This window comes from Vombatus ursinus, unplaced genomic scaffold (genome assembly GCF_900497805.2).
Source record: "Vombatus ursinus unplaced genomic scaffold, bare-nosed wombat genome assembly UNPS02014799.1, whole genome shotgun sequence".
Lineage (NCBI taxonomy): Eukaryota > Metazoa > Chordata > Mammalia > Diprotodontia > Vombatidae > Vombatus > Vombatus ursinus.
This window is the reverse complement of record NW_020954577.1, coordinates 29,725,368-29,752,064: the sequence shown is the minus strand read 5'-3', so window position 1 is coordinate 29,752,064 and position 26,697 is coordinate 29,725,368. Positions and strand designations below refer to the sequence as shown.

The following is a 26,697-nucleotide window of genomic DNA, read 5'->3' as shown; positions in this document are numbered from 1 at the left end:
CAGCAAATATTTTCTAATTGGTCTTTTTATGTTTGTGAGCATATGAGATAACCCAGCATCCCATGAAATATTTTTGGTTGTCTTTTGACCTAGTAAAACCAACTCTGTCTAGTTCTTTATTTGCCCTTCCCACAGAACTTATCTGCTCTCCTATTTAGTTGCAACTTCCTTCTGTCTTCTTGTTTCATAATAGCAAGAATTTTATAGTTGCCATGATTCGGATCTTCCAGTGGTATGTCCACTCATTCGTCACTGGACAGGAATCTCATATTAAGAGTGCCAAAAGTTAAAGATGATGTTAACAAACATCTAAAAATAAGATGATTAGTACCCATGCCGCATTTGAACCATTCTGCTTTTAATGGTGCTGAAGCAGGATGGAGTTTTCACAAAACTAAAGGCCATTTTGTATTTTTCTTTGTTTCATAGATTCCCATGGGCAGAGAATTCAGCACCAAGTGGCCAGCTTCCTAGGAATGGGCCTCTCCAAACTTAAGTAGTCTGGTTCTCAGAAAGCAGACATAATGTTTTTCCGGTACCATATTTTCCAGCCTGGTAGAATGATCAGTTTGCCTTCTCTTACCTGCAAAAATGCATGGTCATCTCCAGGCCACAATGAGGCATGAAAGAAGGACTCTGTGGCATCTAAATGTAATAACCATTGAACAACTATACCAAAAAATAAAATAACATATAACATAATAAACTACAGTTTACTAAAAGGAAACTATATATAAATTTAAACAGAATAAGTACACTTGTGTTCTTTTCCTAACTGTTGGACTGATCATTCTCATGTGCTGCTGTGTATGCATAAGTACATCCTAGTATTCTCTCTTCTGTCTTCTTGTCTTTCTACTCTTTTGGTGATCTCATCACTCACTTAACATGGATGCAAATGCCATTTCTATTTAGATGACTGCAAGATCTACATATTTGACCTTCATCTCTGGATATCCCTTAAGCATCTCAGAGTTAGCTTTGCAAAGTAGAACTCATCATCTTTCCCCTTAAAATCCATCTTTCTTCCAACTCTCCTATTTTTGTAAGGTTATTTAAAGTTTTAAAATATTGATAAGTTATTAAAATCCAAGGTAATCACTGTCTTGTGTTTTAGTTTTTGAACTTCATAAAAATTTGTATTGTTTGCCCAGGCTTCAGGGATTGCTTTTGTAATCCTAGCCATAAGCTCATCCAAAGACACATACGTGACAGTTTTAACAAGAACTCCCAAGAAAAATGTCTGGTAGAGGTAGATCAGGTGACAGACAAAAGGGCAACCTCTTCTACTAGCCTGAAAAAGCGTCGTCCAGAGGTAGATAGGCAAAAGCATAATGACAGGGGGCCCTGTCTTTTTAAATTAAATGTAAAAGAAATTTAAATAATTAAACTCTCAAATGACATTTTTGTAAGTTTGTAGCATTTATACTTCTGCACCAAGACTTTTGGGATGCCCTGTAGGAATTCTTGTACGTCCACGACTTCTCCCATTTGTCCTGTTCTCTGTGCTCATACTACAATCGTGCTTGTCCAGGCCTTTATCACATGTCATCTGGACTAATGTCCCAGCCTCTTCATTGGTCTTTCAGCTTCTAGTCTCATCCCTTTCCTATCAGTCTCCTACGCAGCTGCGAAATTAGTATTCCTAAAGCACTGCTCAAAAAGAGGAAGCAGTTCTCTATCGTTTCCATAATCTACTCCTCAAACTCTGGTTTCCTGGTATTTAAATCCCTTTATATTCTTGGCCCCAGCTTAACTTTTCTGTGCTCATTATTTATTCTGCCTCATACAGTCCTGGTTCTAACCAGATTGGCATATTTGTTGTTTCCTGGTCACAACCTTTTGTCCCACAGGCCATCTTCTGTGCATGGCATGATCTCGCTCCTCACCTTGGTCTCTTAACATTTCTAGCTTTCTTTAAGGCCCAGTTCAAGTACCGCCTTTCTAAGGAGACCTTTTCCGATTTCACCAGCTGTTAATGTTTCTACCGTTACCTTTGAAAAATGAAGTAAACTGAGAAACAATTATCTTAGTGTGATCAATTTATTAATTAGGCTAGCAGTGACTAAAATTAGGTCAGTGACTTTTCTGAGTGACCAGAGACCACTAGGTAGGGCTTACTAGCCTTCACATAGTTTTGGGAAGTACAGGAGAACGAAAAATAGAGCAGGGTAGGTGAGGAAAATAATACAGTTGGTTACAGAGTTGCCAGCGTCATAGGAGTGAGGACAGCGTGATTGGTTACATTAAGAAAAGTGGGCTAGCACTCAGGGAGCTGTGTGTCTTAGAGGAATGCTTGATTGACTTATGGGATCCATCTGTGGCCTGAGGCCATTGATAGTGGACCAGGAATAACATACTTCCTGACTTCTAGGAGGGAGATACAAGGACAGGCAAGAATGGACAGTATGTCTTGTGGAAATGTGCCGGGTCAGCTTGTAGGCCTTCAAAGATAATAGTTTAAAATTTTCTGGGAGCCGAAGGTATGAGGGATAACAATTTTTCTTTTTAACTCAAGAGAAGAAACTGAACTCCTTTGACTATAGGAATGTTCATTGTTTGAGTCTGCCTGCAAGGTTAGAGGTAGTGAACCAGACTCCCTGGTATCCACCTGAATCTCTCAAGGATAACAGATTTCCTTGAAGCAAGACTAGAACAGTGATTAACGGGAGAACTGGACTTCTAAACTTAGCCTGTAGGCAAAGAGAAAACGAAAATGTGGTTTGAACAATCATGCAGAATGGGGAAGCTATATAGAATAAGATCAGTTATAAAATGACACAGTCAATTGAATTTCTTCACCACCGCCATTGGTTGTGTGTTGTATATAAACCATATGTATTCACTTTTCCTTGATGATACTGTATATTCCTACATAAGAATGCAAGACTCCTGAGGGCAGGAACTTTATGTTTTTATCTAATCTCCTGCTTAGCATAACGCCTAATAGGTCTTAGATGCTTAATAAATTCTGATTATTTGTTTCTCTGTCCCCTGTAAGAAAACAGAAGCAACAAAATCTGTTCAGTACAAAGTGACTCTGGAAGTTCCGAGACAATGAAGCAAATAATGAACATTCACCACCTACTCTGCCAGGCACAATGCTAAACTCTGGAAATGCAAAGAAAATTCAAAATAGGCCCTGCCTTTAAGGAGTTTACATTTGAATGAGGGGAACAACATGTATATAAATTGGTATCTTTGAGGTGCACACTGAAAGGATGGAAGTTTAACCTTAGAAGGGAAAACACTAACAGGTGGTGGCGTGGGGTGGGGTGGGGTGGCCTCCTGTACAGAAGGTGGCGTTTGAGCTTTGTAGGATTGAAGGAAGCCAGGGAGTCTAAAATGCCCAATTAGAAGGGAAAGCCTTCTAGGCATGGAGAGCAATCTCCATGGGGCCACAGCACAGTCTGGAGATGGGGTGGGGGAGAGCAGGTGGCCTGGGAACAGGGTAGATCGACTGGAGGTTTAAGCAGAGCAGAAAAGGTTCTGAACATGCTTATGATGAATGAGGAGACGATCAGTTAGGGAGGATTAAAAGAATTGCCTTGTCTCCACCCTTGGCCTTCCTCCCATTGTAACCCGTGATATGATGCTATCCGCCCCACCAACATTGAATTTCATTGTTTCAAAGCTATTTATGCCACTATATGAGTTTAATGTTGTATCTCAGATTTTATAAGAAACATTTCTCTTAGGATAGTATATGAATAGATATTTTCAGGTGATTATTGACATTCCTTAAAAACCTGCCCGTTCACAGTACGATGATCTAAGACATCTCCAAAGGCCTCATGATAGAAAACATTATCCACATCCAAAGAAAGAACTATGGAGTTTGAATGCAGATCGAAGCATACTATTTGCTTTTTTTTTTCTTCTGTTATATTTTGTTTCCCTCTTTCTGGTGGTTCCTCCTATTGGTTCAGATTCTTACTTACAATATCAGTAATACGAAAATATGTTTAATAGGAATGTATGTGTATAGGCTATGTCAGATTGCTCGCCATCTTGAGGAGGGAAGTGGGGAGAGAGGGGGAGAAAAAATTTAAAACTCAACAGGTTATGGAAGTGATTGTTGGTAAATCAAAATAAATTAATAAATGTTAAAGCTGAAAAAAAAAAAACCTGCCTGTTCATAATCTTTGATCCCTTTCACAGTGGATAAATGATTGCTTTTATACATTCATGTCAGTTCTTATAGATTCTGGATGTCAGGGTTTTTGTCATGTTTCCCCCCCAAAGATTTTTTCCCTTAATACAAATGTATTATATTTTTGTCGTGCAAAAGCTTTACTTCTGTTTCATCAAATTTACCTATTTTGTCTCCTTACACTTTCCTTACACTTTCTTTCCTTACACTTGTATCTTTTCCACAACTGAAATAAACATATCAATCAGCAAAGATTTATTAAATACTTACTTTGTGCCTGGCACAAAGTACTAGTACTAGTGCTAGTACTAGTACTAGGTACTGAGGATACACATACAAAGAATTAAGCAATATCTACTCCCAAGGAGCTTACTTTCTAATGAGGGAGACAAGTATGTACATAATACAAGGAAATAGAAGTTTGTTTAGTGAGGAAAGTGCTAAAAATAGGAGGATTAGGAAATCCTTCAAGCTGAAAGTGGTGAGAGACTTTGGGAGGTGCACACTGCAGATGGGGAGAACCTGCAGCACAAAGGCATGGAGATTGAATAGATGGGGTGCTGTGTGTGACGAACAGGGAGAAAGCATAGCTGAATCAGAGAGTGGGGGAAGGGCTATGGGAAGGATAGAAAGACAGTTGGTGTCCAGATTGTGAATGCCCTTAAAAGCTGAACTGAGGAGCTGATCCTAGAGGTAATAGAGAGCTACTGGAATTGATTTACACCTGTGCTTAAGAAAAATCATTTTGTCCTGTCTTTGGAGGATGGATGAATTGGAATGAGGAAAGACTTGAGGCAGAGAGACCAATTATAAGTCCATTCTAATAGTCCTGGCAAGAGGTAATGAGAGCCTGAAGGTGATGACTGTGTGAAAAGGGGGAAGGGACCCATCTGGAAGACTGGATAAATAGTGGTTGTAAGGACAGCAGATCTTTAAAAATCTTTAGAAATTTAATGGTTGAAGCAGTTTTTTTTAAACCTAGTTCCAACACAAATCTTGCTAAATGCAAAACATGTGAGATCTCTTAGTATTCAAGCCTAAAAGCTTTTTTCCCTAAATAATGTTTGAGGGGAGGAAAAACGTATCTAAGTTGTTGGCAAGACCAATTCACAGCTTTACCAGTGGTACATGATTAATGTTTTTTTTTAGTCATTCTAACATTTGATTTCCATTTTTAGCATCTTTGCCGATCTCAAGCATGTAAGGAAGAGCCTCAGAGTTGCTTTCATTGCCATCTTATTAATTATTAATGATTTTGAGTATTTTTTTATATCTTTGCTAATTACCTCAATTTCTTCCTTTGAGCTATGTTCATATCCTTTGACCATTTATTTGCTGGGAAATGACTCTTTTTCTTATAAATTAATCAATTCCTTAATTATCTTAGAAATGAGACCTTTATCAGAGAAATTTGCTGCAAAGATTTTTCCCCAGCTGTTTCTTTTCTAATTTTAACTGCATTGGTTTTGTTTATACAATATCTTTTTGATTTTATGTAATTAAATTGTTCATTTGTCTTCTGTGATCATCTCTGTCTCTTGTGGTCATGAACTCTTCTCTCCATAGATCCAAAAGATAATTTCTTGTTGCTCCTCCATTTTGTTTTATCTTTTCACACACACACACACACACACACACACACACACACACACACCCATACCCATATATATAGTGTTTCTATTCAGCTATATTCTGTTCATACCATATAAGAGACTTGATAGGATCTCCTTTCCTTTTCATATAATTTATGTAACATTGGATGTACTAATTTCTTAAATGATGAATAGACTTCATTTGGTCCCTATCTGGTCCCAGGATTTTTTCTTTGGGAGTTCATCTGTATCTTACTCAGTTTTCTTTCTGAGACTGAATTATATAATTCTCCCTACTAATTTCTTTTTTCAAGCAAAGTTCACAATATAAAAGTGTGAAGCTTTAATTTGATGAGTCTTATCAAATTTTTCATAGAATTTATCTTCATCCTTTGAAACCAATGTTAGTGAATGTCACAATTATTTTCATGGTCATCTTTTCACAAATGATTATTATGAGTCCCACAGTATGAGATGACAATGTCCCATGAAATAATGTTTCTTGATGTCTTTGGACATACAGTAAAACCATCTCTTCCAATTTCACTTTACCCCTCTCTAAGGGGTACCTTCATCACCAAGTACCCAGCCTACTAGTGATAAACTTCTTCATACTTAATAAGTCTGGGCCTCAAAAACTAGACTCATCCTCTTGTCATGGAAAAGAGGTGAGAAAATGCACACACACCCCCACTGCAAATACCGTCAAATACAGTAGATGGCTTAAGAAGGGCACAGGCAGGCCAAACTTCATTCCTCGTCCAGCTCTGCTTTTGCCTCTTTGGATGTTGCCACCATAGCTCATCAGCCTTCTAATCCTGAGGGTGCCCATAGCACATATGGCCTCAGCACCCTGTGCGGCTCATTGTTCTTCTTGATGAGTTTGTCCTGATGCTTCCATCCAGAGGAAGGTCCAGGCCAGTTATCCATCCATCTCTCCCCACTCTGCTTCTGATGATTCAGTATCTTTTATGTCTTGTCTTCCCCCATTAGAATTAGAACTCTTTGATAGGAGGGACTGTTTTTCTTTTTGCTTTTATCTGTATCCTCAGCACTTAGAGTGGTTCCAGGGACATAGTTTTTCCTTAGTTAACACTTGTTGACTTGTTTTGCTGAACTGCTTTTTATCACTTTAAATTCTTTGTTGCAAGCAACGGCTTGATGGTTAGGGAAGGAGGAAAGGATATATTCAGCCATAGTAATGTACACACTATCAACGCAAAAATTTTCAAACTTTAAAAAAAAAAAAAAAAAGAGAGAGAGCCAGTGACAGTAGTAACATTGTAAAATGTTGAAAAGCTGCCACTACTGCTGTTCTAATTTCAAGGGGGCCTTAAAGTTTCATTTGATTACCAGATACCTGAACATGGTGTGCTGCCTTAAGAATTTAATAAATTGATCATTTTAATGTTTTAAGCTCTATAATACGTTCAGTTTTAATAAGTTTGGATTTTAATATCTGATTTTTCCAACTTATTTAGGACATGAAACGTGTGTCGAACTTCTCTTGGAACAGGAAGTCTTCCAGAAAATGGAAGGAAATTCTTTCAGCCCATTACATTGTGCTGTGTAAGAAAGCCAAAATAAATCACATTTGTTTATAACACTAAAAATAAATTCTCTCAAGCTCTGAGTAACCAACTTGTTGTTTTTCATAGGATAAATGACAATGAAAGTGCTGCTGAAATGTTAATTGATACATTGGGCACTGGCATTGTAAATTCAACAGATACAAAAGGAAGGTAGGAACTCACCTGTAACAGTTTGCTTTTCATAAAAATAGTCTTTTTAATATTTTAGTTAATCTTGTTATTATTTGTTATTAAAATGTCATTTTTCAGGTGAACATGCATAAGTGTTTTTTAAACCTTTTAGAATTCAGGATAGCTTGTTGTAGTAGAAACTTATTTTTATTGACTAATCAGTTTCTGTTTACTGAATTTATTGAATCTAGTTCAAATGGAAAGATTTCTTCATTTTTTTCTTAGAAGCTTATTTATTAGACAAATAAGGTCAAAAACAAAATTAAAAATATGATTTCTTGTGTGCCAGTCCACTTCTAATGCAAGGTCCACTTGAGTTACTAACATATAAATGTTACTGTAGAAAGGGCGGGGTGGGGGCGAGGTGTTCCAAGTAATTTGTCAACCAATTTGTACCCTGACGTTAATTTTATTATAGTCTTTGAAATTTTTGGAAGGAGTACTGAACTGAGAATCAGGAGAGATTGAGATCTGTCCCATTTGGTAGCAGTATGAACTTAAATTTAACCTCTCAGCCTCAATTTAATAATTTGTAAAATTGGAGAATTGGTTGTTGGGGAAGATGGGTGAACCGGATATCTTTTACAGCTCTCAAATTCTGCAAAACTGTTGAATAATTTTTATTCTAGAAATAAAAAATATGGCACTTTAATAATTGTGAACTTTGCTGTATTGCAGAACCCCTCTTCATGCAGCTGCCTTCACAGATCATGTAGAATGTTTGCAGCTGCTCCTCAGCCATAACGCTCAAGTGAATTCTGTAGATTCTTCTGGAAAAACACCTCTGATGATGGCTGCAGAAAATGGACAGACAAATACTGTTGGTAAAGAAATGGCGTAGGAATTTTAATATTCCTATAAATCCTATTAATTGCATGTAATGCCCGAGGTTGAAAGTGGCCTCCTACAGGAAAGGGCAGGATCAGTACTTTGAGGATGAAGAGTACTGATGTTTGCTACTGAAGTTTACAAACTAAATTTTTAGTCACTGAACTGATGTTTTAATGTGCTCCATTTGATTGAGAAAGTTAAGTTTCCAAGTCTGGTTGAATAGTTTTGCTTGTATTTTATAAACAGAAGATCTGGTGTTACAGATAATTTATTCTTTTTATTTTCTATTCTTCAGTTCAGAGAATGATTAAAATACTGAGGTGATGTTCCTTCTGTAAGAATTGCTGCAATTTCCCCTTCCTCTAATTCCCTTCTTCTCCACAGAGATGCTGGTTAGCAGTGCTAACGCAGACCTGACTCTACAAGATAACAGTAAAAACACAGCACTCCATTTGGCATGCAGTAAGGTAGATACATGTTTTCATTTTTAAAAATCATTATTTTAAGCAGTGATATTACTGAATACTATATACAGAATTATTAGAGAATATTTTACAGTGTAGTAAAAATGAACTTTAAAATTATTTGGGGCAAAATTTATATCATTAATCACATAAATCAAGTTTTCATATATATCAGTAGAAATATTTTGATGTGTTGAAAACTGTAATCATGGCAGAAACCCTCACTTAACCTATTAGCCTCCAAAATAAATGTCTGTTAAAATAATCAAGACCTATTCACTAACTGTTGACCAGGGTAAGGTCTTGAATACATGGTACACATAGAATTTGTCATTGATAGGATTGAGTTTTCAAAAAGAAAGTTATTGATTCTATTTTTAGGGTCATGAAACTAGTGCCTTGTTAATTCTGGAGAAGATAACAGATAGAAACCTCATCAATGCAACCAATGCAGCTCTGCAAACGTGAGTATTTCTCATTTCAGCTTTGATATACCAGCATACAAATGCAAAGTAATTAGTGAATTTTGTGTGTGTGGATTCATTGGCTAAGTAGTTAAATTTCATAAATTATTGTAACTGGTAAAATTTGATTTTTTTCCAACTGGGGATCTTCATAACTGTTTTGAAATGTTTTATCCAGAATCATCTATAAAGATATGTTGCTGAAGATTATTTTAATCTTAAACTTTATAAGAATGTTTAAAATGTTTCTTTGTGCCATTTAAATATTTAGAGATGCTGAGAGAATCATTACTTGAAGAAATACCTTTAAAAAATCATAATATTCAGTGTAATGTGTTCCTTGACTAGAAATCTACTGAGTCATCTATCTGCCCAGTAATGAAATCTCAGGCCTGGTCCAAAATAAATAAATAAAAGCTCCCATAATTTTTTTTTTTTTTTAATATAAAAGGCTTGGTAGGTAGAGCACCAGGAGTTGGGAATACTTGAGTTGAAATCCAGCCTCAAACACTGATTAGCTATGTGACCCTTGCAAGTCACTTAACCTCTGCCTCAGTTTCCTCATCTGAAAAATGGGAATAAAAATAGCCCCTATCTCCGAGTGTTGTGAGGTTCAAATGAGATAATTGCCTTGAGCATAGTAGGGACACAGCAAACATCTGTTCTTAGAGAACGTATAGATGTGATAACATAGGAAGGACTAAATTAATATAGTAGATGAAAGAAATGTTACACAGGAATATGTTGACAGGTTGAAATTGTGAAATGAAACTAACAAGATGAAATTTTAATAGGAACCAGACAGAAAACAAGCATTTATTAAGTGCTTGCCATGTGCTCAGCTCTGTGTGAAGGTCTGGGGAGAAGAACATGAAGCCGTCCTTCTCTCCCTTCAGAGTGTGAGCTCGGCCTTCGACGACAATCAGGGGAAACCCAGTGTTGTGTGCAGAGCCAGCACCAGTCTGCATGGGGGCAAGATGCTGGCAGAGCAGCAGGTTAGGAGAGCCTCCATTCTAAGGGTAAGGAGGCCACTCTAGCCAGGTCAGAGTCTGGAGCATGAAAGGGAATAGGGCCTGATTCCATCAGAAAAGCAGGCTGGTGCCAGGATGTAACAGGCTGATGATAGGACATCACCCAAGCTTATGGAGTAGGGAGGGACATGGTCAGTCAGGCCTGTGTATTTCTGGAGTTGTTCTGACAAATTGGGGTATGCCTAGAAGAAGATGATGTGATGAGTTCCCAGAGCTGGACTGGTAATACTGATCAAAGCAATTGAGGACGTTTAGCTTGAGAAGGAGATGAAGTAAAAGAACATGATCACTGTCTTCAGACACTCGCAGTTGTCCCGAGGTCCTCTGGCCTCAGATAGCAATCTTGCTAGACCCAAAATTGGTAAAATATCTGTTGGAACAGCACTTGGGCAATCATCCTGTGCTTTTGCCATGTGATCAGCATATCTTCTCTTCCTGTCATACGTTTCCCTGATGGTAGTTTATGGTGTTATAGAAAAAACCAATGGGCGAAAGTTACTGGCAGGCAGATTTAAACCCTACATTAGGAAAAACTGTCAGACAATTAGATTTCTTTACGGTAGATTGGGCTGCCTTAGTTAAGTAGTGAGTTCCCTTCTCCATCATTGGAGTTATTCAGGTAGATACTTAGATGATCACTTGTCAGCGATGTTTAGGTGAGATTCACTCGGAAAAGGTTGGATCAAGTCTAGACTCATACTCTGCGTTCACCACGTTGGCGTCTGGTCTGATACTCATTGTCTCATTGAGTATTCTGGGCATATGCTTATGTTTATCATTTCATTTATAAAGTGACAGTTTAGCCAACTAGATTTTCTTTTTTCCATACTGCTGTAAAATTACTCTTGATCAACCACATTTGTCTGCTTTTTCAGACCCTTACATGTTGCTGCCAGAAATGGACTCACAGTCGTAGTACAAGAACTTTTGGGGAAAGGAGCAAGTGTGCTTGCTGTAGATGAAAATGGTAAGGAGTCTCATTATTTGATGTAAATCTGAATTTAAATAATGATTAAATGCTTCAGTCCTTGGGGTGGTCTGCATTTCACGTGAGGTAAGCCTCTGTTGGTTGGCAAAGGGGGACAAAATCATTATTGTCGAGTAATGATAGTAATCACTCACATTTATGTGGTGCTTCAGCATTTATAAATCACTTTTCTTTACAGGAGGGCAAGTATTGGGAGGATTATTTTCTCCCTCAGATCCTTGTAGACACAGGTGACCAAGATCAGGAAAGGTCTTGAAATCTTACTAAGATTGGTCAGAGGAACTTAAGATCCTTTAAGTATATAAAGGGCTGTTATGAAAGACTGGGCTTTCTTTACTTGGCCATGAAGCAATAGAAGCAATGGGTAGAGTTATAGAGAAGCAGATACTTAGGCTCAGTAGAAAGGAAAAAATACTGCAATTAGAGCTAGCCCCAAAGTGGAATGGGTTGCCCTAGAAGAAAGAGATTTCTCCTATGCTAGAAGTCTTCAAGCAAATTAAAAGTTCCCGTTTGGTAGGGATTTTGTAGAGATGGTTTTAGATCACTTACGGATAGTCTTGTATCCTTTGAGGATCCCTTGCAATTCTGAGGATCTATAATTTTGTAGTCCATATTTTAAAATGGAAAAACTAAAGCTCAAAGAGGTTGACTTCCTTGGGGCCACATAATTACGTCAGAGAGTCAAGACTCACAAATATCATCTCTCTCTCTCTTAAAGTCTAGAGTTTTTGCTTCTTCTGAGTACAGCCTACAAGACATTAACACCAAGAGGATAGTAGGACAAAAGAAATCAGAAAATTCCCAGCTAATGAACTGAAGGATTTCTGAAATCTAATAAAGGCTTCTAAATAAAGTTGATAATTATCATCTGAATTGATTTTATTAATTCTGTGCATGCATCAAAATATAAATTTATACTATACCTTTATTTTTAGAAGGTAGTAAATTTAATTATATTTGTGTGTATGTGAGGCAGTTGGGGTTAAGTGATTTGCCCAGGGTCACACATTGTAATTGTGTGTGTAATTATGTAATTGACATAGTAATTGTCACGTGTCAGAGGTTGGATTTGAACTCAGGTCCTCCTGTTTCCAGGGCCAGTACTATATCCACTGTGCCACCTAGCTGCCCTAATAAATTTCATTTTTAAAAGACATACATAAAATTATCTGTTAAGTGAAGTTGAGCCCCGAGTCTGGGGGGAGGCCGGGTCATTGGATCCCAGAGGACATGGAGAGCAGTGAGGAGTTAGAGAACTAGAAAGGTGAGGCAGAGGTGGGCTGTGAAGGGTTTTAAAAGCAGACAGATCCTGAAAGTCATAGGAAGCCCCTGGCCTTTGTTGTTGGGTCAGACCTATATTTTGGGAGGGTCAGTTTAACATCTGAGTGGAAGATGAACTGGAGTGGGGAGAGACTCAAGGCAGGCAGAAAGATCGGAGGGTCTCAGTGATTGGCTAGAGGATATTTCCTAGTTCTTAAGCCTCTATTGACTTAACTTGTGCCATTTTATAAATCAGCATCTTTGATTTGAAAAAGTCAATGTGCCAAGGATCTGTGATTTGTGTCATTGTGGGAACTTGCAGCGAGAAAGGTCTGACGTCCTCACTGTTGCTGTAGCCTGGAAGTCCTGGGCAGCCACTTGGCACCTGGAGCAGTGCCCTGGCTTAGCAGGATGTGACTCTGTCTTCTCAGTCCATCCATAGGCATTGATGATGTGCTTCAGTTCTGGCCTTAGAGTCACCAGCCTCTAGGAGAAGGGTCAGTGGCCAGACTCAGGAAGCAGGGAGGTTCTTCAGACGCCTCAATTTCGTGACTACGGGGTATTCACATGTATGTCCATCCTCAGTTGGTGCTGAGGATACAGGAATGAAAAACATCACTCTGCTTGCCCTCCAAGAGCCTGCAGTCTGTCTGCCTGAAGGGCTGAGACACATAGACAAATAAACGGGAGACAGTTAAGACGGGGATGTGGGCAGAATGCTCTCATCTGAGGAGGTACGTCTGGGACGGCCCGGTGAGGGAATTTGTGCCCAAGCTGGGCCTTGAAGGAAAACACAGGATTTCAACAAGTGGAAATGTGCAAGGAGTGAGTGAGTCCTGAGGCATGGCATGTTTGATAGACAGCACCATAGTGGAAGGAGCTTGCAACAGAACTCAGAGAGAGGGTGAGAACGCCAGGCTTGGAGTTGGTGTTTTACTGGACACGAGCTTTAGAGCAGATCGTGGTGTGGCCCTGAGACCAGAGCGGTGTGGAGGAGAAATGCCAGATTCAGAGCCAGAGGGGCCTGGCTTCTCTTTGGGGTGACCGCCAAGGTCGCTCATGGCTCTGTATCTGGGACCTTCAGCGGGGCAGCGGAGTGGAAATGGGCTCATCAGGAGCAGCCTCTTTAGATAAGTGGTTCTGGAGCATGTCCCTGAGGACAGTTAGGGCTCCGTGGGGTGAAAGGGAGGGGAGGCAGCGATCCATACATGGACAGCAAGCACCAAGGCAGAGGTGGGAGGTGGTCGTCAGGAGTCAGTGTAGAGAATGTGTCATCAGCCCAGACTCAGACTGCTCAGATGACACCGGGAGAGTTTGCTGCTGTTTGCTCCAGGGCAGGACTGACAGTGTGTGAACGTGAGGGCAGGGAGCAGTGGGGGATTCGTAAGAAAACCAGCATGGTATATAGAGTGACACACGCTGGGTTCTCTCTTATCTACCTATATCCCCCCACTCTAATATAAAGAATCTCTGGTGGCTCCTTTTGCCTCTGGGATCAAATATCAAGTGTCTTTTTTGGGCATTTAAAGCTCTTCATGAGCAATCTGGTCTCCTTCCTACCTTTCCATTCTTATACTTTATTCCCCTCCACAGTCCCGTCTGTGACCCAGCTGTTGTTGTTCAGTCATGTCTGACTCTCCATGGCCCCATTTGGGGTTTTCTTGGCAAAGGTCCTGGAGTGGGTTTGCCATTTCCTGCTCCAGTTTATTTTACAGAGGAGGAAACTGAGGCAAGCAGAGTGAAGTGTCTTGCCCAGGGTCACACAGCTAGGAAGTGCCTGAGGCCAGATTTGAACTCGGGTCTTCCTGACTCCAGGCCTAGCACTCTCTCCACTGCACCCACCCTTTGACCCAGCTTCACTGGCCCATTTTCTGATTCTTGTACAGAATATTCCATCTCCCATCTCTGTGCACTGTCTCTCATTCATACACTGCTCTCCCTTTAGGCCTCTTAGGTCCCTGGCTTTCTTTGCAACTCAATTCAATGCTGTCTTTCTGCAGGAGCTTTTTCATGGACCCTCAGATGCTAGTAACTTAGCTTCTGAGACTACTTTCAGTCTCGTCTCTATAACTTATGTAGTTAACTAACCATTTACGTATTGTCCCCTTCATTAGAATGTTAGCTCTTTGAGGGCAATAGCTGTTTATGCCTTTTTTTGTATCCCGGGTCCTTAACACAGCGCATGGCACATAGAAGTACTTAATAAATGCTTATTGACTGACATTAACTATCTCTGTGACAGTAAACAAATCACTCAGCCTCAGTTTTTTTAATCTATAAATTGGGAGAATTGAGCTGAAGTCCTAGCTTTATAATTCATTGATAATAATATTTATAAATTAAGTTTAAATATGTGCATAAAAATATATAGGATAAAAAAGTATGAAGGGGTTGGGTTACTCATCAGTGAAGAAGTATGCATACCAACAAAATCATGGTTTCATCAAGGTACAAAAATCAGTCCTTTGTATTTTAGGCATATGTTAAGACTGGTGATCCTATGATTTCTGAGAAACTTTGAATAAAATCTATTTTAAGGATTTCCTTTTATGTTTAATTCTAGGGTATACCCCAGCTTTGGCCTGTGCTCCCAATAAGGATGTGGCTGATTGCCTAGCCCTCATTCTGGCCACCATGATGCCTATTTCATCAAGTAGCACGATACCGTCCCTGACGTTCAGTGCCATTAATCATTACACTAACACCTCAAAGACCGTCACCTTCGACCCCTTGCCCATCATGCGCCGTGAGCATAGCTCTTACTGCAGTTTCAACAACATTGGCAGGGAAGATGGCTACCCATACACAGAGGAGGGTGAACTCAATGATTCTGATTCGGAGACTTACTGAGCAGCTGCTGTCCTTGTGTGGAGACTGAGTCTAGTTCCGGAAAGAGCACGCGCTCAGTGTTCAAATACAAGATCGGCCTCAAGGAACAGGGCTCATGGTGGATGGTCTGCATTCTGACATGGAGAGGAGGATTTTTAAAGCCAAGGTTTGCAAAAGGAGCTTCGAGATAAAGCCTTGAAGTGGACTTGAAATTCAGAGCTAATAGTAACGTCAAACAACTTGGTTTAATTTGGTTTTGAGGTACAAGGCATCATTTTGGGACACTGTACACGCTAGTCTGTGTAGACAAGCAACACTATTGTACAAGAAAGAAGGACACTACATATAAAATCCTATCAATAAAACTAATTAAATCTGAAGGCAATAAAAGTTTGGTACAGTAGGCATTGTTGCGCAGCAAATTGCCAAAGGACCAAATAACTTAAGGGTTTTTTAATCTAATAACTTTTTGTGGAAACTGGAATAGGTTAATTGCAAACTTATCTAAACCAAACTTTAATATTTCTAAAAAATGAAGTTCAAATTTGGTTTTAAAGTTTGATTTTTTAAAAAAAAAAAATAAGCAAAAATCTGAAAGCCTTCTGACACTGTATTTAAATGTACAATGAGAGAAAGCAGATGTATTTTTAAGTTTTGTTTTTTCTTTTAGATAAAAATTTTAAAGAAAAATTGTCATACTTTTATAATGTTAAAATTGAAAACCAGCTAACTGATGCAGTCAGGGTGATCCATGGATAGTGTAAGAAAAATGGAGGGGGAGGGAGTCCAAGACAGTTATTGTTGCACAGTTTTAGATGGTTAAGTTTAAAATTTTAAATTGAGCTGTTGTTATTTAAAATATGCTGAAAAGACTTCTACTAGGGGAGAGTGAAGCTTAATGCAAATTTGAAGGTCATTTCATGACACCCTGTTGCAGCTGTCTGTCTGGTCCTGGGAAATGAATTTTTTTTTCCAACAACTCATCCACTTTTTTATAACATGTACATTGGTTATTGAAATTATTTTTATGCGTCCTCATTGCATTTGTTTTGCCTTATTTAAATCCTGGAGTATGATAAAAAAAAATTAATAATCAAAAAAGAATATCCCTTATTACCCAAAGGTATAATGTCAGGTTCTTTGGAAGAATTATTTGTTGTACAACATTTTTTTTTGTATGAACACAAACGTGTGGATCCTGTTTGGATGTGTGTTTTATAGCACACCACTGTTGAGGGGAAGAAGGAGGAAGGGGGTGCTGTCTGCCAGAAATTTCCTGACAAATGAAAAAGGGTTTCACAACTTTTAAAAGAAAACTGAGGTTTGGACTGTTAACGACTTTATTTGGTTCTGCTCTAACCGTAACTCACTTTTCAAGTGAAATTGCTTAGAGACATGCAAGACCATCTTGCATATCCAGAGAAAGTACAGAAAGTTGCAGCACATTGATTCCCAATTTCATTTTATCCTTTTTTTTTTTATTGTGAAACTGGAAACCTTAATGAAATTGTAAATTATCAGCTGGTTTTCTGAACATAAAGTGTGAAAACACAGAACAGTATTTTGATCTATTTGATAATTTTGTGGGGTTTTTGAAAAATTAATGAGCATGTACATAGAAATAGTGACTGCTTGAATACTGTATTTACTTGCACTCTTTCAGTACATCAAGATTCCTGTATATTTTACGGAGTATAATAAAACCCAGATGTGAGTTGTATTTAATGAACGATGTATTTATATCTGTGTACATTACCTAAAAGCTGTTTTAAAGAAACATTTCTAGGATTTTGACTACTTTTGTCAAGTTTTTTTCCTTTGATGTTGACTATTTCTTACCATGTCAGATGAGACATAACAGAAATGATACCTTTGGTCTTCCACTTTTCTGTTATACAGATAATAATTCATGACAAACTGAGCTTGATCATTAGTGGTGGAGAAGTAGATTTGTCTTTTAATCGGCAATACACCGATTAGAGTTCTGTAAAAAGTATCCTTTGGAAAGTAATAGGATGGTAGAGAGTACATGTGTATCCTTTCCCATCCTTTATAGTAATTTCTTCTGAATTTCTGGAGGGCATATTTATTATATGCTTTCAGGGTTCATCCAATCTAAGCACCCACACGATTTAGGAACCCCTTAAACATCCAGCTTTTGATTGAATGGTTCTAGTGATGGGCAGTTCACAATGCCTCACAATACCTCTTTTCCAGTTTTGAAAAGTTCCAATTTATTTTAAGTGATTCCTTAACCAGAACTCTGCCTCCCTCTCATTTTAACTCCCTGGCTGGAAATCTCTCTTCCAGGCCTATCTTCTCCATGACAATTTCATCTATTTGAACACACGCATAGCACCTTAAACTCTCTCCAACTTGTTTTAAAACAAAACAAAATTAACCCCCAGCATATCGGGCAGTAAGTGCTTCCGATGTGCCAAGCACTGGGAATACAAAGATTTTTTAAAATGAATCCGTCTCTCTTCTCAAGGAGCTTATGTGCTATTTTAGAAGACAGCATCTATATCAATATAGATATGTATGTACATGTGTGTATGTATATATATCTATATAGAGATATATGTACATGTGTGTATGTATATATATCTATATAGAGATATATAAAATTAATATGAAATAAATCAAGTAAGTCTCCCTCCCAGGATAAGCCTCAGGTCTCTCAATCCTCTTCGAGCTCCTTTCCTCTTTTGTAAAACCCAAGGTAACATTTCCCATCGTGTGTTAAATGCATTTTATAAACAGTAAATCTCTTTATGTAAATATGAATGCTATTAATAACTATTGTCATCACTCATTGAAAACAATACTTGAAGGATTTAAACTGAAGGAATCCTGTGTAAATGAACTTTATCCATACATCACCAGAATGTATCTTAAAAAAAAAAAAAAACATTTAAAATGATTGGGAGAAGACTAAAGTTTCTCAGGAAGAGATGTTTTATATAGTGACCTGAATTTATTTTCTGATAAGGCATACATACACTTTTTTAAGGCTAGTATTATAGACTGTATAATATAAGTAATATAGACTGGAAAATCTTTGAGGGTAGGAACCTTGTTTTATGGATCTTTATATTCCTGCTCTCTCCCTCCAACTCCCTGAGCTCCCTATACTTGTCATATCCATAGACACCTTTAAAAGTGCTGATTGAATTGAATTGGCAGAAAGCAAGAAAGTCTCCTGTATTCCTTTCCTTCAGAAGGAACTGAAAGAGAGCTGCCTGAGATAAACCCACCAGGCATCGTTGAAGGAGTGCTGGATTTGGAATCAGGACCTAGGTCAGTATCTCAGCTCTGCTGCTTAGGAGCTGTGTGACCTGGGGTAAATCACTTGGGCCCTCTTGAGCCTCAGTTTCCTCATTTGTGCAATGAGAATATTAGTAACTTCCAGCTCTTAAGGGATGAATAGCAAAATTTCAAGTGTCAGATTTCTTTTCAAATGTCTTTTTAGGATGGTTTAACTTGAACCATTTCCTGTCAAGTTTGTCATTGGCATTTTTAAAGTTTTATTTTTATGAATAACTTTTATATCACATGCATTTCTGAATATGTCTTCCCTTCTGATCAAGTCCATTCCTTGCAACAAAGATTTTAAAGGAAAGATGGAAAAAGTGCAGTTCAACAAAATTGTCTACCACCTTCTGTACGCCTGATGTATGTACACCGTTTAACAACCATGGCCCCTCGCCTCTGCAGTGAAGGGAGGAAGTACATTCTTTCAACTTTTCTCTGGAGCCAAGCTTGGTCAAGTTTTCCCACGCTTCTCTGACTTGTCATGTTGCTTGTTTTTTTAGTATAGTAATAACCATTACATATATGTACCATAATTTGTTTAGCTGTTACTCAGTTTATAGACACACACTTTGTTGCCAGTTTGCTACTACCAAAAAAGTGCCGCTATCACTATGTTGGTGTACGTGGGACCTCTCTCTCTGTCTTTGACCTCCTTATGATACCTAGCCATGGGATATCTGGGGTAAAAGATATGGACATTTTAGACACTTCCTTCAGATAATTACAAATTACTTGCCAGAACTGTTCAACCAATTCACAGCTGCACAAAAATATTCATGAGATTCTCTCCCCATAACCCCTCCAACGTATTTCCACCCTTTGTCATCTTTGCAGATTTGATGGGTGGAAGATGACTCCTCAGAGCTGTTTTGATTTGCATTTATTACTAGTCATTTGAAGTAACCTTCCCAGTGGTTATTTACAATTTGTAATTCTTGTGAATGTAGCAAGAGGGAGACCCACTGCACTAAGCTCCAGGGATCACTCTCCAGGTGATCGTGGTTTCAGAGAAATCTCAGGGTGAAGAAGCCAAAGTCTAGTAGGAAGGGGCACGCACACATGCACACATGCATACATGCACGCCACAGTGGATTGTGAGAATCCAATGAGATCATGATTAGAAAATGTTTACCATAGCACCTGACACATAGTAAGCACTGTATAAATGATGGCTATTATATCACACCCCAAGAATTTTCCTCAATTAGCAGGCCCTTAACCTAGCTGCACTAATTTTGTGCAAAAGCTCTTCAGTTTCCTGTAATCAAAACTATCTAACCTTTTGTGACCTTTTCTGTCCTGTGCCAGAGTTGTGAAAGTCATCAGCTTCCATTCTCCTCTGATTTTTTTAAGTTATATGAATTTTAGCAAGTTTATCAGGCTACTTCCTAGTTTCACGAGAAGTTCTTGTCAAATAGAGAATTCTTTTCCAAGTAGCTTATGGTCTCAGGTTATCAAATCATGGACGATTAAATTTGTTTCTGAATCTTGCTTATCTAGTCTGTTTCCCTGGGATGTTTTTCTGTTTTTATTTTAAATTATTAGTTTTGTAATATGGTTTGTGGTCTGGTAATGCTGTTGCTCCTCCAATTCTATCTTTTTTTTTTTTTCATCATTTCCTTTGAAATTCTAGCACTTCAAATGATTTTTTTTTAAATTTTGTAGAACTCTATAAAGTAACCCCTTGGTTATTTGACTGACATACTACAATATGGGAAGTAATCTAGGTTGTACTTTTATTAAATTGCTGCACCCTAGCCATGAGCATTGAACATCCTTCCAGTTGTTCATCATTCTTTAATTCTTTAGATAATGTTTTATTTTTGGCATTTATATAAGTTCTTGTGTATGTCTTGGTGGATGGACTCCCAGATGTTTTCTTGACTTTTAGTCATTTTGAATAAGAGAATCTCTCTTCCCTCTCTAAAATGTGCTCCTCAATTTTGCTATTGCTATACAGAAATGCTGCTAGTTTTGTGCATCTTTTTTGTATACTGCTACTTTGCTGAAGCTATTATCTATTTCTTTGCTGATTCTCTGGATTTTTCTAAGTAAAACATTTTCTACAAAGAGGGATAATTTTGTCTTCCCTTGCCAATGTTTGTGACTTTAATTTCTTTTGCCATTAACATAAAAATTCTTTATAAAATTGGGGGGCTGCTGTTCCTACTTCAGAGGACTCTTGTGAAAACAGCATAAAGTCCCACAACAATATAAGTTATTGTATGCCTACTGTGTGCATTTTTGGTGGTCTTTGCTATCTTCTCTACCCCTCCCCTGTTACTTCAGGCACAAAGAATGAAATCAGATATAGTGGATGAGAAAAGTAAACAGCCAGGACATTAATCTAAGTCTTGACGGCCATGTGAGCAGAATGCCCAGCCTGCATAAGCATTTGCCTATGATACAGTACATCCAGCTCCATGCAGGTTTAGATGGATCTCCTCTATCTGATTGTATGTGGCATCTACTGCAACACTTTAGGGTCTGGATAGGCCCTCCCTTGATGCAGTTTGCAGAGTGGCCATGTCTGCTTGACTTCGGTCTCTATCACGGTGAGTATAATTGCTTTTTTTTTATGTGTTTTCGTAGTAAAAGGGTAATTCAAGATTGTTTTATGCCAAGGGTGGGAAACCTCAGCCCGTATTGTGCATACCTCAGAATAATGTTACTTTATTCCCTGCAGGCGAAGATCAAAGAATGATTTTTTTGTTGCAGGGTATGTAGTGGTTGTCAAATTGTGAAGGCTTAACTATAATAAATAGGTGCCATAGCCAAAGCATCACTTATTGACAATCTCTGGTATGATTGCTATCAGAAAAGCCTATGTTTTTAATACCCATGATTGCTCAGTGATGGGGTATGTCCATGAGTTATGAAATGTGTCACGGTAATCAGAGTTATAAATAGTATTCTAAAGGGCGATGGACGGAAGTGTGGTTAACCTAAGGCTATGTGCAGTTTGTGTAAATGGCACCAACAAGACTATAACATGATAAGAAAAGGAAGATCCTTGATGTATCAAGACTGAAATACCTATAGACAAGACTAAAAAAGAGTTGCGTCTAAATGGAAGGATGGCTCACAGCTTCTTTATGGAAAACTAAATAAAGGAGTTGTTGGAATGGATTTTATCAAACATGAATTAATCAGAAAGCATTTATTTAAGCACTTACTGTGTGCCATGCACTGTGCTAAACACTAGGGATACATGTACTAAAACAGTGCCTGCCTGCAAGAAGCTTACCTTTTAAGAAGAGGAGAAAATTGATGACTAAGTGGAGTCCAAAGGAGGGTATTTTGATCTGGAAAGTTCTAGAGATGATGAGTGGATCCATAACGGAGCCAGTAGCAGTGCGGTGAAGAATGGAAGCCCTCTGTGGGCCAAGACTTTCGTTTTCACTCATTATTCCCAGCACCCAGCACAGCACCTGGAAAAGTCTTGTCAACTGATGGGTGAGGACAGCTGACAAAATGCAAGTGTGTCAAAGCTGTGGGCACATAGTTAGAACAGAGCTTTGGCTCAATCTGGAAATGAATTCTCATCGGGGAACAAAATTAAGCAGATTAGCTGTAGTAGTTGTAACTTTTTTAGAAACGGTATTTCTCATTGATTTAGTAATAGAGGCAAATTGTGCTTGTCTCCAAGTGTGTAGTTATGGATTTCGTCCATAAGCATTAGTCCTTATGACATATATTCCAGGTGCCTGAGATAGTTAGATTAGCCCCTAACTCCATCTCTCCCCTTGAGGCAATGACCCTGGAATAAGGTACTCTTAAATTCCTTCAGTCAGCAAGCCTTTATTAAGTGCTTACTAGGTGCTAGGTGTGGGCAGCTAGGTGATGCAGTGGGTAGAGTGCCAGGCAAGAAGATCTCAGTTCAAATCTAACCTCAGATACTTACTAGCTGTATGACCCTGGAAAAGTCACTTAACCCTGTTGACTCTGGTTTCCTCCTTTGTAAAATGAGCTGGAGAAGGAAATGGCGAACCACGTTAGTATCTTTGGCAACAAAACCCCAAATGGGGTCGCACACAGTCAGACGCAACCGAAATGACCTAACAACAAAGGAGCCAGGTATTCTGTTAAAGGCTGGTACAAAGAAGGGCAGAAGCACAGTGCCTACCTGAAAGATAATATATTATCTTATCTCAACCAGGCCCTCATTGCTGCATGGCAATCCCTGTACTCTTCTTTAATTGAGTCTAACACACTCTCCACAGCATCTACAAATGTTATCAAGCCCTCTCTCTCTCAGTAGACAACTTTGCTTTGCTCTCCCCCGCCCCCCCCCAAAAAAAGCTCACTAAAACCCTCGTCTTCTACATATCAAAACCAGCTCCTATACTTGTGCCCTTGATACTGTCCTCTCCCTTCTCCAGTGTTCGACCCGACTTTAATCGTATCTTTCATCTCTTCAGTCTTTCCCCATCTACTGACTCCACTGCTGCCTACAAACGTGTCAAGGTATGCCCAAACATAAAATGTCTTCACCTCATCATACCATTCCCTCCAACTATTTATCCTCTGTTCTCCCTTTAGATCCAGACTACTAGCCCACCTTTTCACTTTGCAGCTCCTTCAGAGTAGCTTTTGATTTCACTACCCAGCTGAACCTTCTCTCCAATGTTATCAATGATCTCTTAATTCCTAAATCTAGTAACCCAGTGAACTGTTCTCTTTCCTCATTCTTCTTAACATTTATGTAGCATTTGACACTGACCAACCCTTCCCTCTCTCCATTTTCTGGATTTCTGTAACATTGCTCTCTCCTAATTCTCCTAACTCTTACTTCCTGGATCATTATCCATGTCTTCTCTTCTAATTGTGGGTAAGCCCTATGGCTTTGTTATAGGCTGTTTACTTTTCTCTCATATTCCATTCCTTGGTGATTTCATAAGCTCCCATAGATTCACAGGTTCATTGAACCACAGAATTTAGAGTGGAAAAAGACCTCAGAGGCTTTCTAGTCCAAAGCCCTAACAAAAAATAATGCTGCAACCCACCCAGTGCACCTGAAGAGTGGTCATCCGGTCTCTGAAGACCTCCAGTAAAAGGGAATGCACTCTCTTTTTGAGGTGTCTGGATTTGCCACTTGGGAGTCATCCTCAATTGTTGCCTTTCCCACATCCTCATATCCAACAAGCTGCCATATCTTACCCATTCTCCCTCCACGACATGTTATATTTGTCACCTTCGCTACACTTAACACTCTAGTTCAGACTCCCTCTGCCCATTAACTCTTGGCTGGACCATTGCAACAGCCTCTAACATGGACTCTAAGTTTCTAATTTTTCTCAATTTATCCATTACATAGCTGCCAAAATGATTTTCCTAAAGCATATCTGAACATGAAACTCCTGTTTAAGAACTTTGAATTATTCCTGATTGCCTCAAGAATAAAATGCAAACTCCTTAACTTGGCATGTGCGTTCCGGCTTCAGCCTACTTTTCCAGCCTTCCCTTCATATATTCATTATGTTCCAGCTCAATTGGCCTGCTTGCCATTCCCTGAATTTGGTATGCCATCTCCTGCCTTTTTACCTTTGCACATGATGTCCTCCATGCCTGCAATGCACTCCCTCTTCTTCAAATCACTAGCTTTGTTGAAAGCTCAGCTGAGGCCCCACTTCTTAGGGGAAATCTTTCATTATAAATACTAATTTCCTTCTTCAAATTTTCATGAAGATAATTTATCTGTTTGTATGTTTTATTTCCATCAAATAAAATAAACTTCCTGAAGATGGGTACTATTTTTCATCCTGCCTTTGTATCCCCAGCACCCTAGCAACTGCCTTGGACATAGTAAGGTGATCATTGAATGTTTTTTGAATACAACTGGGTCAACCATAAATAAGTATTGATCATCAAAACTTTTACCTTTTAATGAATGTTACAATTTAAATGTTGACCTTGCATAAGGACCTTTTGTTCATCAGCCCAATTTTATTTTCAAATGTCAAAATCCCAGCATATTTTGCCTGTAAGTACTGCATCCTTTTAAATGGAATGCACATCACAATTCAGCAAGAATCAGAGCTTTGTTCTTTTGTTAGCCACTGAGAATTTACATTGCAACCACTCTTTGGAAAGTAGTATTTTAATTGAGCACAAATGTCGTTCTGTTGTTTATGAATTGTGTCTTTATTGGATGAAATATTTTCCTGAGTTTAATATTTCTAGTACTTCAGAATCTTAGAATATCAAAGTATTACTTGAAATATTTCTTATGTAACTCCTACCCCAGGGCCATTTCCATGGAGACTTGGTGACCTGAGAATGTTAATGAACAGGCATTACACAGAAATTTCTGAGGTTTCTAGGGCTTTTGGCCAAGGAGCGAACTTCCTTCTGCCAAAAAAGCCTGTGATGGAGACCCAGAGAAACCACGCTCTGGGATAGAAGAGGGAGAACTGTGAGCCACAGTGGTCCTCCATGACTTTCATACTATGGCAGTGGGGGGACTGGAAGACTGGACACTTGCCCTGCAACAGAAGGTGAGGAACAGAAGTTGATCTGAGACTTCATTGTGTGGCACGAGAGCATTTCTGCCAACAAGACTGAACTGGAGCTGACTGGGAAACAGAAGCTTGGGGCTATTGGTGAGACTACCAGAATCCAATCTAGAGCACTGACCCATGGGAAAAAATGCAAGTCACCTTTACCCTGGATTTAGGGTGCAAAATGAGGCCTAATATTTTTTAATAGAGCCAATAAGGGAATTTGTTTTACTTGACTGTGCATGTTTTTTACAAGGAATTTTCCAATCAGGTCAGGGGAGGGGATAGAGTAGAAGGAGAGAAAATAGGTGTCTGCTGTTCATTTAAAACTTTAAAAACTTTTATTTTAAAAAAAGACACTTTAAAAAGTTTTCATCATGACTAATGCAAGGTTTATACTTGGCACGCAAAGATGGTTTAGCAGTTGAAAAACTTTCAATATGGTGGAACATATAAATAAATATATATATAACAATACCATGTAATATCAATAAATGCAGGAGGAAAACCTTTTACAAAATCCAATATTCATTCATGATTTTTAAAAACTCACAAACAAGTATAGAGGAGTTTTCCTCCACAAAAATATCTGCCATAAGCTGTCAACATAATATGACATAGAGGAGCATTCTCACTTAAACCAGGTTCAAAACATGAAGGATCTCTTTAACTGCTTTTATTTGATATAGTAGGGCAGGAAATAAGTACTAGCATTAATACTGAAAGTGAAGAGGTCAAAATATTTGCCAATGGTAGAATAAAGTATCTTTAAAAAATCCAACTGTCTCAATCAAACAATTAATTGAAACAATATTCTGCAAAGATAGAAGATTTTTATTCTTATGGACCAACAATAAAGATTAGTAGAAGAAAAAACAAAAAGAGAAACTCTATTTACAATAACAACAAAACCATAAAATATTTGGGAATTAACCTAGCCAGAAATTATACAGGACTTGTATAATGACAGCTAGAAAACTATGATGTCTGAAATAGACAAAAATGAATACTTGGAGGAGCATTCAATGCTCATGAATGAGTTGGTTTAATATAATGAAAATGACAATGCTCTGAAATTTATGTATCTAATACAATACCAATCAAATCACTAAGAAATTTATAGAACTCTATCAAACCTTAATGAAATTATATGGAAAAATAAATGGGCAAAAAAAAAAATGGCACGACAGTGGAAAAGCTGATGAATGTGGGCTTGCCACTCCTAGATGGCTTTAAGATCTACCACAGAGCAGTTACAAAAACTAGTTAGTACAAGGGAATAAAAGAGAACCAGATTAATGGAATAGAATAAATACACAAAGCATCCGACCAAATGTAGACAAGATTAGTGATAAATCTGAAGAAAATGAAAACTCAGTTAACAAATGTCCCTTGGGAAATTAGCAATCTGGTTAGCAATCTGGTGGGAAATTAATTTATTCACACATCTTATACCTGAAATTCAGCTAGACAACAAACTTAAACATTTAAAAATTTTTTTATTGGA

General features: G+C 38.4%; 1 protein-coding gene across 4 annotated transcripts in view; it reads left to right on the top strand.

Moving 5' to 3' along the window:
* ANKRD28 (ankyrin repeat domain 28) overlaps window positions 1–17,100 on the top strand; it is a 200,390-nt gene extending 183,290 nt beyond the window's left edge. For all 4 annotated transcript variants that reach the window (XM_027872244.1, XM_027872242.1, XM_027872241.1 and 1 more), the window contains 7 exons: window positions 7,227–7,314; window positions 7,404–7,487; window positions 8,187–8,332; window positions 8,724–8,806; window positions 9,185–9,267; window positions 11,174–11,265; window positions 15,110–17,100. In XM_027872244.1, coding sequence (XP_027728045.1) covers window positions 7,227–7,314; window positions 7,404–7,487; window positions 8,187–8,332; window positions 8,724–8,806; window positions 9,185–9,267; window positions 11,174–11,265; window positions 15,110–15,396 — 863 coding nt within the window. In that variant the 3' untranslated portion in view covers window positions 15,397–17,100. The remainder of the gene's footprint in view (window positions 1–7,226; window positions 7,315–7,403; window positions 7,488–8,186; window positions 8,333–8,723; window positions 8,807–9,184; window positions 9,268–11,173; window positions 11,266–15,109) is intronic.
* The last annotated feature ends 9,597 nt before the right edge of the window (window positions 17,101–26,697 follow it).